We start from the raw sequence: 15,002 nt of genomic DNA on the forward strand, positions 1-15,002 counted from the left end.
TATTTGCTATCTGGCATCTTAAGAAAAAGTTTGCTGACTCTAAACGATCTATAAGGTTCATTTAACATTCTTATATGCTGGCGATGAAAGAAAGAACTGCAGTAAAATACTCTTAAATGGAAGACAGCAATAAAAAAGGAATAAGGCATGAAGAGAGAGAACAATTCAAACAAGATCAAAATTCACCTCCCAGTGATAACACTAACTTCTCCTTTTAAGCCAGTGCATGGTTTATCTTCCAGTCACTGAAACCTTCTATTCCAAGAATATACAAGATTAAACAAGCATTAGTGATTTAACACTCACCTGCCTTCCTTAACTTTTTCTGCATTCCCTCGACATATGTAGTTTTCAATGTAACCATCGCTGCAGTTGATTTTTGACCAATCTGGATCACAAACATCCAAGAAGTGAGGCCGCAATCTGCCTATTGAATACTTGGCAATGTCAGTCAGGGACTGACTAGCAGCTGCACCAAATAAAAAGGTTCCAATGGCTTTGTAAATAGTGGCTATGTAGTTATTCCTGATAAAGGAATTTGAGTGCAAAAGGTTACAGTAAACAGACAGGGTTTCTCCAAGAATCATCTGAAAAGAAACAGAAAATAACATGTTAAAGTAGCAAGCAGGCACTTTAAACAAAACGAAACATAGTGGGAAAGAAGGAAATGGTAAATCACAAAAAGATCTTTGTTTTAAAAACTGTCCCAGCCCCTTTTTTCTTTACAATGGAGAGTCAACTTCAGATATCCAATTCTAAACCACAAAAAAGGTGTCGTATCAATGGTGAACATTATTTACAAAGCCATGGCTGGACCAAAAACATATCATTGCTTACCTAAAATAACAAGATCGTATTTTTTTTCTTGTATTCAAATTAACAGAGCTTTAAAAAGTAGACAGAGATATATCCTGGAGGACAAAAACTATGGCTTGTCCAAAAAACAAACTTCTGGCTGGGCGTGGTGGCTCATGCCTGTAATCCCAGCACTTTGGGAGCCCAAGGCAGGTGGATCACCCGAAGTCGGAGTTCGAGACCAGCCTGGCCAACATGGTAAACCCTGTCTCTACAAAAATTACAAAAAAACAGCCAGGCATGGAAGAAGGTGCCTGTAATCCCAGCTACTTGGGAGGCTAAGGCAAGAGAATCGCTTGAACCTGGGAGGCGGAGCTTGCAGCGAGCCGAGATTGTGCCATTGCACTCCAGCTTGGCAACAAGAGCAAGACTCCATCTCGATAAATACATACATACATACATACATACATACATACATACATACATACATACTTCCCCAATCAGAAACTCCTGTGTATAAGTACTTTTATCTGACAGAGTCTTCATTTTTCTCAAATATTCCTTTGAATCAAAGACATCCATCATATTAAAAAGGGTAAAATCATTTCAGGGAGGATTGCTAGAGGATACAGAGGGCAGGGATTTAGCTAACAGGATATACCAGTCCTGCCTTCCAGGTGACCTCTGCTGGAGGCCCAAGGGGTGGGACGGGACTCTTAGTCACTAATTTAAAAGTATAAAAAGGTTTCTGATGTTTTACAAGTTAACAAACCAGTATCCTGAGAATTCAAAGAATACTGAATGGCAACATTATAAATAGTAACATTTGCTATTAAAAAAGACAGTAAGGCTCTAGATACCTGGGACCAAAATAAACAGCTAAGGCCAGGCACTGTGGCTCAACTCCTGTAATCCCAGCACTTTGGGAGGCAGAGGCGGGTGAATCATTTGAGGTCAGGAGTTCCACACCAGCCTAGCCAATATGGTGAAACCCCATTATCTACTAAAAATACCAAAAATTAGCCAGGAGTGGTGGCAGGTGCCTATAATCCCCAGCTACTTGGGAGACTGAAGCGGGAGAATCGCTTGAACCCGGGAGGTGGAGGCTGCAGTGAGCTGCGATGGTGCCACTGCACTCCAGCCTCGGCGCGACACGGCAAGACTCCATCTCAAAAAAATAATAATTAAAAACAACAACAACAACAACAAAAAACCACTTAAACACAGAATAGTCTGAACAGTGGGTTTGCCAATCTGTGTGGAGAGAATATAAGTAGCAAAGCTTGACTTGAAATACATTACTAGTTTCTCTGCTTCACCTTAAATTTATATAAACAATTTTACAAAGCATTCAAATATTTCCATTTAATGAGGATCAACCGTCTTCAGGGTAAGTCTTACCATAAGTAAAATAAATGGTTGCTTCCTGAAAGGGATTTCAAGAATCTGATACCTAAAATCCTTTCCTTATTCTGGCTCAATGACTCCTACAGTTCCATAATTAGAATATTATAACTTTGACAATGAGACTCTGAACTCTACAAGGTAAGGAGGATTTCTTAATTGCTGAACAGAAACCTCCTATCACCAGAGTGACCTAAACAAAGTAGGTGGTCAATAAATTTTAGTGGAAGGTACTGCCTTGGGTAAACAGCAAATGCCCTTAGTTTACATATTAAGCCCCATAAAAATACAGTTCTAATTATAGTCCTTAATGTGAATGAATTAATCAGATTCTTTTCTGAGAACAGGTCACAGGAGAGGAAAACTATACGTACTTCCAGGAATGCCATTCCTTTACAATTTTGCTTAGGGTTATCTCTGACTGCCAACAGAAGAGCCCTTTCCATTTCAGTATACATTGCCTCCTTAGGCCAGGAAGGGGTCCCAGTATTTCCTCACAGATTAGTAGCCAGAAAGAACTTATCTAACATGTCATTTTGGAATTAATCTTTGGTTCTTGAAAACATATCAAGTATATTAATCAACCACAGTTTTAGCAGTTGAAACTTCCACATCTCAGGTATCAGCTGTTCTTCCACATCTCAGCTATCAGCTGGCACTCAACTATTTTCCAAAAGCAGGTAGTATGTTTTGTGAGTCTTCCTAGTCATAATCATCATAGTTTATGGCCACCCAAATCCTGGCTCTTGCCAGTGATGACAGAAAATGAGTTTGCTAGGAATATTCAGAATACTGGGCAAGATTAAAAGCTGATCTTCAGAAGCAGTGTAAGCTGAAACTTAACCATTAATACTGGGAATGCAGGGAAGTCTCTAAAGCCAGCAAATGCTAGGTTAACTTACATCACTGAGAGAAGCAGACAATAGAGGAGTTCTAAATTAATTCTTCTGAATTAAATGCAGAGATGCGTCTGCCCATTTGATCCACACAAGATAGCCATATTCTTTTGTTTCATTTCAATTCCTTATCCTCACCTTTGAGCCATTTATGCCAATTCTTAACCTTTCATGAAGTCAACAGCTAAGCCAAGTGTGGCCTAATCCTAAAACTGAGATTATTTATAATACATTATTTACTTAGATTCTAGGATATGATAAATTATCAAAGAAATAAAAATAATGTTTGGAGGAGTAAAACAATACTTCTGAAGTTCAAAGCTAATAATTATCTAAATCAGAGTGATTCAACCTTTTTAAACCTGTCTCCTATAGTATTCTCTTACCATCCCCTTTAAATCTCCATCAACCAAGATAGTTTTATGTTTCTACACTGTCTCTATGATTTTGTGTCTTTCATTCAGGGCCCATCTTCCCAAAAGAACAGTCTAAAATCAATGGCACATCTCCACATCTTCTCCCTCCTAAATATCTCTAACCACTTCCATTTCCTTTATTCTACTGATTTTTTCACAAAAGACAAAATTGTCTCATCAGATCAAACAGATTTTCTTTCTTTTTTTTTTTTTTTGAGACGGAGTCTTGCTGTTGCCCAGGCTAGAGTGCAGTGGCACAATCTCGGCTCACTGCAACCTCTGCCTCCCAGGTTCAAGCGATTCTCCTGATCCAGCCTCCTGTGTAGCTGGGATTACAGGTGTCCACCACTGCGCCCAGCTATTTTTTGTCTTTTTAGTAGAGAAGAGGTTTCACCATCTTGACCAGGCTGGCCTTGAACTCCTGACTTTGTGATCCACCCACCTCGGCCTCCCAAAGTGCTGGGATTACAGGATAGAGCCACTGCGCCCAGCCAGATCAAACAGATTTTTATCAACTCTCACTTACTTTAACTTCTCAGTATATTTGACTTCACTGACCACTTCCTCCTTATTGAAATTATCCCATGTCTTCCGAGAAACTATAATAATCCTGGTTCTCTACCGGCCAGGTTCCCTCAATCACTCATTTATTAATGAATCATTTGCAACTCATGTCAAGGCCCTGGTGTGCAGTCTTAATCATGGCGATTTTTTTAAATAAATGATTTACTTTCTAGTAAACAAAGTTAAATGTATACAAGTCTGAGCATTGCCTGAAAGAGGCTGAGTTAATGAATAAAATAGAATTATGTTAATTTAGCACATAAGGCTGGGCATGATGGCTTACACCTATAATCCCAGCACTTCGGGATGTTGAGGCAGGAGGGTTGCTTGAACCCAGGAGTTTGAGACATAAGCCTGCGCAACACAGAGAGATCGTATCTCTTAAAAAAAAATGTAATTAGCCGGTTGTGGTGGTGCACGCCTGTGGTCCCAGCTCCTCGGGTGGCTGAAGCAGGAGGATCACTTAAGCCCAGGAGTTCGAGGCTGCAGTGAGCTCTGATCACACCACTGCACTCCAAGCCTGGGTGACAGAGAAAGAGTCTGTCAATCAATTAATCAAAACATACATACATAAAACCACTGCCCTAAGCAGTGTTTGTTTTCAGTGATACTGTAGAGATGAATAACAGTACGTTTAAACAATCTGTTCTTTTTAAAGCAGTCTGTACTCAACTATTAATTTACTTGTCATTTTATTAAATGTAAAGATAACTTTCTCACAGGTTATGTTGAGAGAGTAAAGAATAGGCCGGGCGCAGTGGCTCACACTTGTAATCCCAGCACTTTGGGAGGCTGAGGCGGGTGGATCATGAGGTCAAGAGCTCAAGACCATCCTAGCCAACATAGTGAAACCCCATCTTTACTAAAAATACAAAAATCAGCTGGGTGTGGTGGCGGGCACCTGTAATCCCAGCCACTTGGGAGGCTGAGGCAAGAGAATCACTTGAACCCAGGAGTCAGAGTTTGCAGTGAGCCAAGATCGCGCCACTGCACTCCAGCCCAGGCGACACAGCGAGACTCTGTCTCAAAAAAAAGAAAGAAAGAAAAGAAAAGAAATAGCAAAGAATTCCAAGTTAATGAAATACAATTCATGAGTTTTTGCTAACTAAGCATTTTGTCAAGCCCTGTATAGGCCGTGCACATCAACACAGTGCCCAGGAATCAGTGGCCTGTTCTACTGCAGCCCTCCAGGCTAGAGCAAATTCCTGTAGTTCTGCTTGCATGGCATCCTTTTTACTGAGACCAAAAAAAAAGGCAGAATTGAAAGACAGGTCTATTTCTAGTACTGTTTATTTGAATATTTGAATCCTGTCTGAAATTGGCTATTTGCAACTAAAAGTCATACTAAAAATGTCATATTTAATTGCTTAGCAATCACTCAGAAACATATACACTTTTTTAAAAAAGACCCTACTCCTTCCTTAATGGAAGAATTATAGACTTGGCTTTCTTTTAGCAGTAAAAATTCAGTGTAAAAATTTGTCTAGATTAAAAGAATACCTGATTTCTTAAAACTTCCCCGTACTTCGGGAGAGTCACCAACATTACTGTGTAATTACTCTACAGTTTTCTTCATACAGTTTCATTCAGGCACCTAGAACATGCTGGGCTCCATGCCAGGCGGTGAGGACACGAAGATGAACAAGATATCATCTCTGCTTTCAAGGAGCTCACAGTCTTATAAAACAAATATCTGTATAGCAAAGGTTTTGTTTTATTAATTATGTACCACAAATTACAAGTTAACTTTCAGTGCTAATAAAGTATTATGATCATTCTTAAGACATTTCTAAATTAAGAAGTTTTCTTTTATTAAAATAAACTCCAAAAACAGACATGATATACATGCTGTCATCTTTGGCCTATCTCCTGGATACAACTATATATATTTTTTAATTAAAAAAAAAAAAAATCTGTGTGTGTGTGTGTGTGTGTGTGTGTGTGTGTGTGTGTGTTTGAGAGAGGGTCTCCCTCTGTTGCCCAAGCTGGAATGCCGTGGTGCAATCATGGTTCACTGCAGCCTCAACTTCCTGAGCTCAAGGGATCCTCCTGCTTCAGCCTTTTGAGTAGCTGGGACTACAGGCTCCTGCCCACCCTGCCTGGCCTTTTTTTTTTTTTGAAGCGGGGGTGAGTGGGGGGGTAGATATAGGCAGGGGTCTTGCTATGCTACCCAGGTTGGTCTCATACTTTGGGGCTCAAGTGATCCTCCCGACTTGGCCTCCCAAATGCTGGGATTAAAGGCATAAGCCACCACATCCAGCATATTTTCTGGTTTTTTGTTTTTTTTTTTTTCCAGACGGAGTCTCATCGTGTCACCCAGGCTGGAGTACAATGGTGCAATCTCGGCTCACTGCAACCTCCGCCTCCTAGGTTCAAGTGATTCTCCTGCCTCAGCCTCCTGAATAGCTGGGATTACAGGTGTGTGTCACCACACCCAGCTAATTTTTGTATTTTTAGTAGAGGTGGGGTTTCACCAGGTTGACCAGGCTGGTCTCGCACTCCTGACCTCAGGTGATCCGCCCGCCTCGCCTCCCAAAGTGCTGGGATTACAGGCGTGAGTCACCGCACCCAGCCTTCTGCTTTTAACTAACATAAATCTTGTTTCTAAAGTCACAAGCTATGGTGAGCAGAGCTATGCAGTGGAAGCATGCTGGACACATAAAATTACAAGTTATGGAGCACAAAACTGTTAAGTTACAGAATTTTAGTCGAGATTATAAAAATCATGTAGTCCTATCAATAGTCTTATTTCTAGACACATTCTTTAAGCATTTCTACCTGAAATACTGGAAAACAACAGTTACTATTTTAGTTTAAGACTCAGTCTTGCATTCAGTACCAGTAAAAATTCTTTCATATTTACTACTAATCATATATAGAACTATAGCTTTTCTCTCCTGTGTATATTATCTAAAAATTATTTAAAGTAAGCATGCATTATATAAAGTTTTAACATCACTTAGCAATTTTTCTTTTCTAGAACTCAGTATAGAGGGAGAGTCAAAAACAGTAGGTACAGCCGGGCACGGTGGCTCAAGCCTGTAATCCCAGCACTTTGGGAGGCCGAGACGGGTGGATCACGAGGTCAGGAGATCGAGACCATCCTGGCTAACACGGTGAAACCCCGTCTCTACTAAAAAATACAAAAAACTAGCCGGGCGAGGTGGTGGGCACCTGTAGTCCCAGCTACTCGGGAGGCTGAGGCGGGAGAATGGCGTAAACCCGGGAGGCGGAGCTTGCAGTGAGCTGAGATTCGGCCACTGCACTCCAGCCTGGGCGACAGAGCGAGACTCTGTCTCAAAAAAAAAAAAAAAAAAAAAAACAGTAGGTACATACACACGGATACAATAAATTATAAAACGATATCCTATGTATAAAGTATGCTAGAATCATATTGCTATAACATTCAACTATTGATCACAAGATTATTAAAACAATAACAAATTAGAGTTCTAACAATCACAGTGACATGGAAAAGATTAGCATAAAATCTATACATATCCAGCAAGGTTCTTTTCTTTTTTTTTTTCTGTTTTTTTTTAAGATGGGATGTTGAAGTGTTGTCTGGGCTGGAGTATAATGGCTATTCACAGATGTGATCACTACATACTATAGTCTTCAACTGGGAGACTCAAGCAATCCTCCAGCCTCAGCCTCTTGAGTAGCTGGGACTACAGGCATGTCACCGTGCCTGGCTCTTATAATTACACACTGTTATTTTTTGACTCCACTTAAAATAGCTGAGATTATCTTGATCAAATAAACCATCAATTAAAGGTTAAAAAAGCACACATTGTTTTTGGAGGGTTATACATTTAAGCATTAAAAGAATAACAGAAAATTAAGCCAAGTGCCCAATAGTTATAAACTTGGAAAAGTGGATTTAACTTACAACGATAATACTGAATGGAATGATTATTCCACCTAATAACGCATAAGGTATGGTGTCTTCTTTGTAAGGGTACTTGATGGACTCATCATTACAGAATACTCCTCGTTGGAAGGGGGTATGCCTTGAAGTAAGAATTGCAAAAGGCAATCCGGCTAGCAAAAGGGAATAAATGAAGATATCATTAAAAAAGAAATACCAAAACTAATTAATGTCAATAATTATCCCAGAGACTCTGTTTAAAAATGCATTTGCCATGAAAATAAGTGAGAGCACATGTAAAAAAGGAAATGCAGCAATGCATGCAACAGAAGTTGGAAAGATTACAGTTTTAAGATCAAGATGTTTTGTCTACAGCAAACAAAGCATTCAAATCCTCTATTAACCAATTTAACAAAGAGTTATCTTTCTTTTGTTTCTGTCCAAACACACTAAACGGATTTTGGGAAAATCTCTTCTCACGTTCTTGTTGTCATTTAATTGCCAGGTTTCTAACACTATTTCAAAACCAATTTTTCATGGGCTTTGCTTCCAAAAAGAAAACATTTTAGCATTCCACATTTGGATAGGTCATTGTCACTGGCTAAGCTATCAGAGTATCTAAATAAAACTTTTATCCACTCATTTCTGTATTGTCTATAGCAGGCTGAAAGCTGCTATTAAAAGAGGAATCTGAACGTAAAAAGTTTTTTTTTTTTTTTTTTTTTTTTTTTTGAGACAGGGTCTCATTCTGTTACCCAGGCTACAGTGCCATGGCACGATCATAGCTAAGTGTAGCCTCGATCTTCTGGGCTCAAGCTATCCTCCTGCTTCAGCTTCTCGAGCAGCTGGGACCATAGGCACGCACCACCATGCCAAGCTAGTTTTTTGTTTTGTTTTGTTTTGTTTTAATTTTTTAGTAGAGATGAGGTCCAGCTATGTTGCCCAGGCTAGTCTTGAACTCCTGAGCTCAACTGATCCTATGGCCTCAGCCTCCCAAAGTGCTGGGATTACAGATGTGAGCCATTGCACCCAGCCCTGAGCTTAGTTTCTTAAGATGATGATGGAGTCAAGCACAAAGGCACCTAACAGAGAGCGCTGTTTTTATCATCAGTGTTTTCTGTAAAGATCATGTCTTATACTCACCTCCTAAAATGCCAATTTTTTGCCTAAATGTGAACTTCAAGAATTCAATTATCCTTTACTTCACTGAACTTGACCTACTGATTAATACTACAGCATACTAACTAGTATTGTGTTGTAAGAGATGCAGGTTAGCAGAAACCCTCCACGTGAGATCTGCTTTGAGACTGACCCAGGCCTGAAAGGCTCTCTCCTTAAGTGATCCATGTCCCTGTAGTAATACCATAACCACTAAGCTAACACACTCCCTGCAGAAGTGTTGCTTCTCTGTGAAGCACCAAGACCTGATGACCGTTTGCAGTTCTCATTAACTCCACTAAGGCCCTAAAGGCTAAATGACAACCAAGCCTCTGCCACTCTGCCTGAGTGTATTTACAACATCAAATCTGTTCAATCTATTATACGAGCTAAAAAGGAGAAGCACACGAAATCACATTTCTTTCACTCTTAGCTCTTTTATTGATCTTCCTATTTTTCATTCAGACACTGAATACATGAACCAAAGCTTAGTTCTCTGTATTAGTCAATTTGCCAATAGCTGTCACCTCTTTAAAAGTCTTTACGATGCTACAAGGTTCCCAAAGCTATACTCCTAGTAATGCTATGCCTTAAAATAAAAAAAAAAAAAACTAAACTAGAGCTGACCTTGCTGACACTTATACTGGCCCTCATATCCCAATTCAGACTATCCTCTGATTCACCAAATAGTTTTCATTCATAGGAGTGGGATAAAATGGCCAAGTTTTCAATACATATACCATGGTTACAATATAACTTCAAAAGAATTTGCACAAACCTTTTGCACTTATCAGCACACACTGTGGAGGTAAATACACAGGACTGTGATTTTATTATTGGTTGCCCCATACAGTAACTAAATGCTTAGCCCCCCAATCAATAACCATACTCTAACTCAATGAGCAAATTTATTTTGTACATAAAAATAACTGTTATTTTTTTTTTCTTTTCTTTTTTTTTGAGATGGTATCTTGCTTTGTTGCTCAGGCTGGGGTGCAGTGACACAATCTCGGCTCACTGCACCCTCCACTTCTAGGACTCAAGCAATTATCCTGCCTTAGCCTCCCAAGTAGCCAGGACTACAGGCACCCGCCACTATGCCAGGCTAATTTTTGTATTTTTAATAGAGAAGGGTTCCGCCATGTTGGCCGGGCTGGTCTCAAACTCCTGACCTCAAATGATCCACCCAGCTCAGCCTCCCAAAGTGTTGAGATTATAGGCATGAGCCATAGTGTCCAGCCAAAGAACCACTAATTCAGTCTACACGAAATAATGGAAACTTTTACTGTCTACAAAGCATATTTCTGAATTGGTTGCATTTTCCAATAAACATTTCTTTCTTTTGGAATAGTATATTTAGTATAGAAATTAAATTCATGGACATGGTGGCATGTGCCTGTAGTCCCGGCTACTTGGGAGGCTGAGGCAGGAGAATCACTTGAACCCAGGAGGTGGAGGCTGCAGTGAGCTGAGACTATGCCACTGCACTCCAACCTGGGTGACACAGCGAGACTCTGTCTAAAAAAAATAAAGAAAAAAAGAAACTAAATTCACATATAATAGGATTAGAGTCCAAAACTCACTAGGCTGTGTGTCCTTATTCTCAGAGAAAACATATAGGCCCAAATACACAGGCCCAAATGTATTTAGAAATGCTATTACCATGTATGTCCATTAATATTAAGGGTTTTTTCCCCTGACCACAAAACCATGTTAGAAATTATTCTTAGATTTAGAAAAAAAGTTTGTGGGTATTTTTCAGGATACTAGGGGAACAAAATAAAACCACATACAAAGGATAATAGCCCATTTTAAAAAATAAAAACATTCATGTGGGCAAATACTAAGTAAACCTACTGTGCAAGGAATTCCGCTAGGTGCTACCAGGAATACAAATTGAATACGGCACAGTACGTAATTATAGCAGAGAATAAACTGAGGTTCAAAGAACTCTGAGTGTTCAAAAGAAAAGGAGAGTTGGCGATGCCTCTGAGTATGATATTCGATAAGCCAGTGGTTATGACAGTCTCCATCTCAGCAGAAGGGGTCTAGGACAGAGACAGAGATTTGGGGATATAAAGGGTCTCTAAAGTCACAGAGGTACAAAACACTGTACAGGATGTATATAAAGAGAAAAGAAGTGGAGAGTGAGGCACAGAGCAACAGCAGAGGAAGAAGAGGAGAGGAAGAAGATTCACTAACGCAGACTTGAGTCGGGTAAGGGCAGGTCAGGAGACAGCGACCTCACCGTGGCCACATTAGAAAGAGAGGGCATTCAGGAGGTGGAGATTGGTCCACAGTGCCCAATATGGCGTCCAATGGGATTTCAATTGCCGGTCTTAGTAAAAGAGGTTTTAATAAGAAAGGGTAACACACAGACTGCAAGTTTTGGTAAGAAAATATGAGAAAATAAGCATGAATCTACCACAAATGCACACTATTCTGTTGAGAGAATCAAGAAAAGAGGTTGCCAACACCAAAAACCTTAGAAATATTTTTAAACTGATAATAAATAATAGCCAATATTTGCCATTCCTCAAATACGCCCATGAGATTTTTTTTTTTTTTTTTTTTTTTTTTTTTTTTTGAGACAGAGTTTTGCTCTTGTCACCCAGGCTGGAGTAAAATGGTGCGATCTCGGCTCACTGCAACCTCCACCTTCCGGGTTCAAGTGATTCTCCTGCCTTGGCCTCCAGAGTAGCTNGCCCCAAATGTAGCAAAAACCATGTTTCTCTTTGTGGTAATGGAATTTGTCTTCTTAAATAGCACCTTCTAGTTCCAGTTTTTCTGGCACTAAGTTCCCAGTAAACATTTATCATCCAAATAATTGAGAGCCATTTCTGCCTAATTTCATACTTCACACTTTACAAGAATGCTGAATCACAAAATAAAAGTCTTAAATTAAAAAATTGTCAACAATAGAAAAGCGTTCAGAGAGAGTTATTGTTTTTTTTCCCCCCTGTTTGTTTGTTTGTTTTGAGCCATAGTCTTGCTCTGTCACCCAGGCTGGAGTAAAATGGTGCGATCTCGGCTCACTGCAACCTCCACCTTCCGGGTTCAAGTGATTCTCCTGCCTTGGCCTCCAGAGTAGCTGAGATTACAGGTGAGCACCACCATGCCCAGCTAATTTTTTTGTATTACTAGTAGAGATGGGGTTTCACCATGTTGGCCAGGCTAGTCTCAAACTCCTGACCTCAGGTGATCCACCCGCCTCAGTCTCCCAAAGTGCTGGAATTATAGGCGTGAGCCACTATGCCCAGTCAAGATGTATTGAATCAATGCCATTACCCAATGCCATTTCATTTTCACTATCTAAAAATAAACACAGACCCCTGAAAGGGGATGAAGAAAAAGACCAAACCACAGGTTGTTCACTGACCCACTTAAGGTTCAAAAAGAACAGCTCTTTCAGATTCCTGTTCTGGAAATACGGGAATTATAACAAAAACTGATTAAGTCCAAGGTGGCAAACAACATTGGGCCATGTACAAGGAAGACTGACTGAAGAAGAAGCTGAGAACAAAGCAGGTCTACAGAGGATGAAGTAGTGACTAGCCTGGTCCCTGAATGGGTGAAATGGGAAGGTAGCTGTGGTTCCCCATTGCGAAAAGGCCTCAGTGATCTTGCTGCTTGGGGTTATTAAAGCACCTTGTATCCTTTTCAACAAAGCCCAATTTTACTTGATCTAGTTAGAAAGAATTTCTACTCCTTGAAACCAAGAGAGACAAAGGAAAAACAATTACAATTTAACCATTCCTCCTACTTTGAGAGCATGTAGGTTACTTTTAATTTTTTGATTACCCTATATGATGCTATAGTTAACATTTCCGAATACAAATTCTTGTTTGCATTTCTAATTTCCTTAAGATATATAAGTAAGTGGAATTGAAAGATACAAACATTAAATCCTTGATAAACTATTCCAAAAGGGTTACTGCACACCACCAACTTACTTCACCAGACAGTGTAGAAAAGTGAGCAGAAATGCAAACATTTAAATAGATACTTGATGTTAACTTTGACATTTACTAAAGATTTCAAGGCAAAACTTCGTTTATCAATTCAGTCAAAAACCCTTTTCCTTTTACCTGAAAGATTATATCTCTAAATCCCTTTCATCACTTCTCAAATGACTACCCTCATCAAACACTGTTTCTCTTATTACTTGAGCTGGCAAAATTCATTTTCACTCCTTTTTTTAAATTGAGGTATAATTTACATACCATAAAATTAATCCAGTCTAAGTATATATATAATTCAATGGTTTTGGTAAATTTATACTGTGATGCAACATCACCACAATCTAGTTTTAGAACATTTTCATTACCCCCCAAATTCCCTTGAGCCTATGTGCATTCAATCTCTGCTCCCACTAACAAACCCAGGCAACCACTCATCTGCTATCTGTCTCTACATAAATTTGCCTTTTCTAGACAGTTCATATAAATGGAATTACACAATATGTAGTATTTTATATATGGCTTTTATCACTCAGCATAATGTTTTTGAGGTTCATCTGTGTTACAGCATGCATTTTGTTTTTATTAATGAATAGTATTCAGTTATATGTATATACCACATTTTGTTTATCCACTCACCAGTTAATGGACATTTAGATTGCTTCCAGTTTTGTGGTATTACAACTAATCCTATGAACATTCACATACAAGTGTTTTTGTAGATATGTTTTCATTTCTAATGAAAGTGGGTGGGATTGCCAGGTCATATGGTAAATTGATGCTTAACTTTTTAAGAAATTGCTAAACTGTTTTCCAAAGTGGTTGCACCCTTTTACATTCCTACATTCTGCTTTTTGATACATTCACTAGTCAGCTCATGACTCAGGTTCTCTGCATAGTAAACTCATACTCAGTCATAAACAAACACAACTTTCTATATTTTAACAGTGAATATTTATAATGGTTCAAGAGACAGTATGTGATATGGGAAATTATGGCTTCCACAAACCAAATATCACAAGAACACTTCACCATCCTTTACCAGAGACAGGAAAGGACAACATATGAACATGGTCACACCACATTTTCTTTAACTTCCTCTTGCACAAATGCTCAGGATCTTGGAACCAAAACACCAATCCTAACAGTTTTAGTAAGAAATATTGGTGGTGGAGTACCCAGCAAAACTGGGAAACTAGTGAAAAACTCTTTTACATGTGAAGGGAACTCTTCTAATATTAGGGGAAATTACAAAAATGCCTTCACAAAATAATGTTTTAAGGATCACCTATATAGCACCGTGGATATATTGTTCCTTTTTGTTGCTGAACAGTATTCCACTGTACGAATCTAAAACATACCAGATGCCCAGGAGAGAGTGGCATGCAACTTTACAGACCACAGTAGCAAATCACTAAGGGACACACTGCCTCAGGGATAACAGCAGCTGGCAACAGTCTGAGAAATCCTGACACACAGATGACAGGTACCTTGGGATTTACTGTGAGATAAGGTACCACCTCAATAGTTTGGAAGAAGAAAAGACCCCATAGGCAGACCAAAAGACCCACGTAATAGAAAGAATTGTGTCCACTTGTGAAGTATTTCAGGAAATACATTCTTCTCTTAATGCCTGAACAAGGAGAGAAGAATGTGGATGGAGGCTAGACACTTGAATAACCCAGACATATAGGCCAGACTGTCAAATAATGGAGTTATTACTATTTTGTTAATAAAATTGCTCATAAGAACTGAGAATCAGTACTTTCCACAATGCGTGGATAGGAAATGCAGCTACACATGAGAATAAGTAAACAAGAAAATAAAACTTGTTTCCAACCTAAGAAACCAATCTCCACAGTATTATATTTCTACAGTTCTAATAGGCATTTCCCTCATATTATAAGATATCTCCAAAGGGGAAATAAAATAAAATATA

General features: G+C 39.2%; 1 protein-coding gene across 2 annotated transcripts in view; it reads right to left on the bottom strand.

Annotated features, from left to right (window-relative positions):
- The window catches only part of PLPP1 (phospholipid phosphatase 1), a 115,878-nt gene that overhangs the window by 44,118 nt on the left and 56,758 nt on the right, over positions 1-15,002 (bottom strand). The window contains exons 2-3 of one of the 2 annotated variants that reach the window (XM_017874191.1): positions 7,968-8,119; positions 307-587 (exon numbers count right to left, since the gene is read on the bottom strand). In XM_017874191.1, the coding sequence (XP_017729680.1) occupies positions 307-587; positions 7,968-8,119 (433 nt within the window). The remainder of the gene's footprint in view (positions 1-306; positions 588-7,967; positions 8,120-15,002) is intronic. The other variant, XM_017874189.1, reaches the window with a different exon arrangement.

Source organism: Rhinopithecus bieti, unplaced genomic scaffold (assembly GCF_001698545.2).
Source record: "Rhinopithecus bieti isolate Rb0 unplaced genomic scaffold, ASM169854v2 scaffold_6513, whole genome shotgun sequence".
NCBI classification, from domain to species: domain Eukaryota; kingdom Metazoa; phylum Chordata; class Mammalia; order Primates; family Cercopithecidae; genus Rhinopithecus; species Rhinopithecus bieti.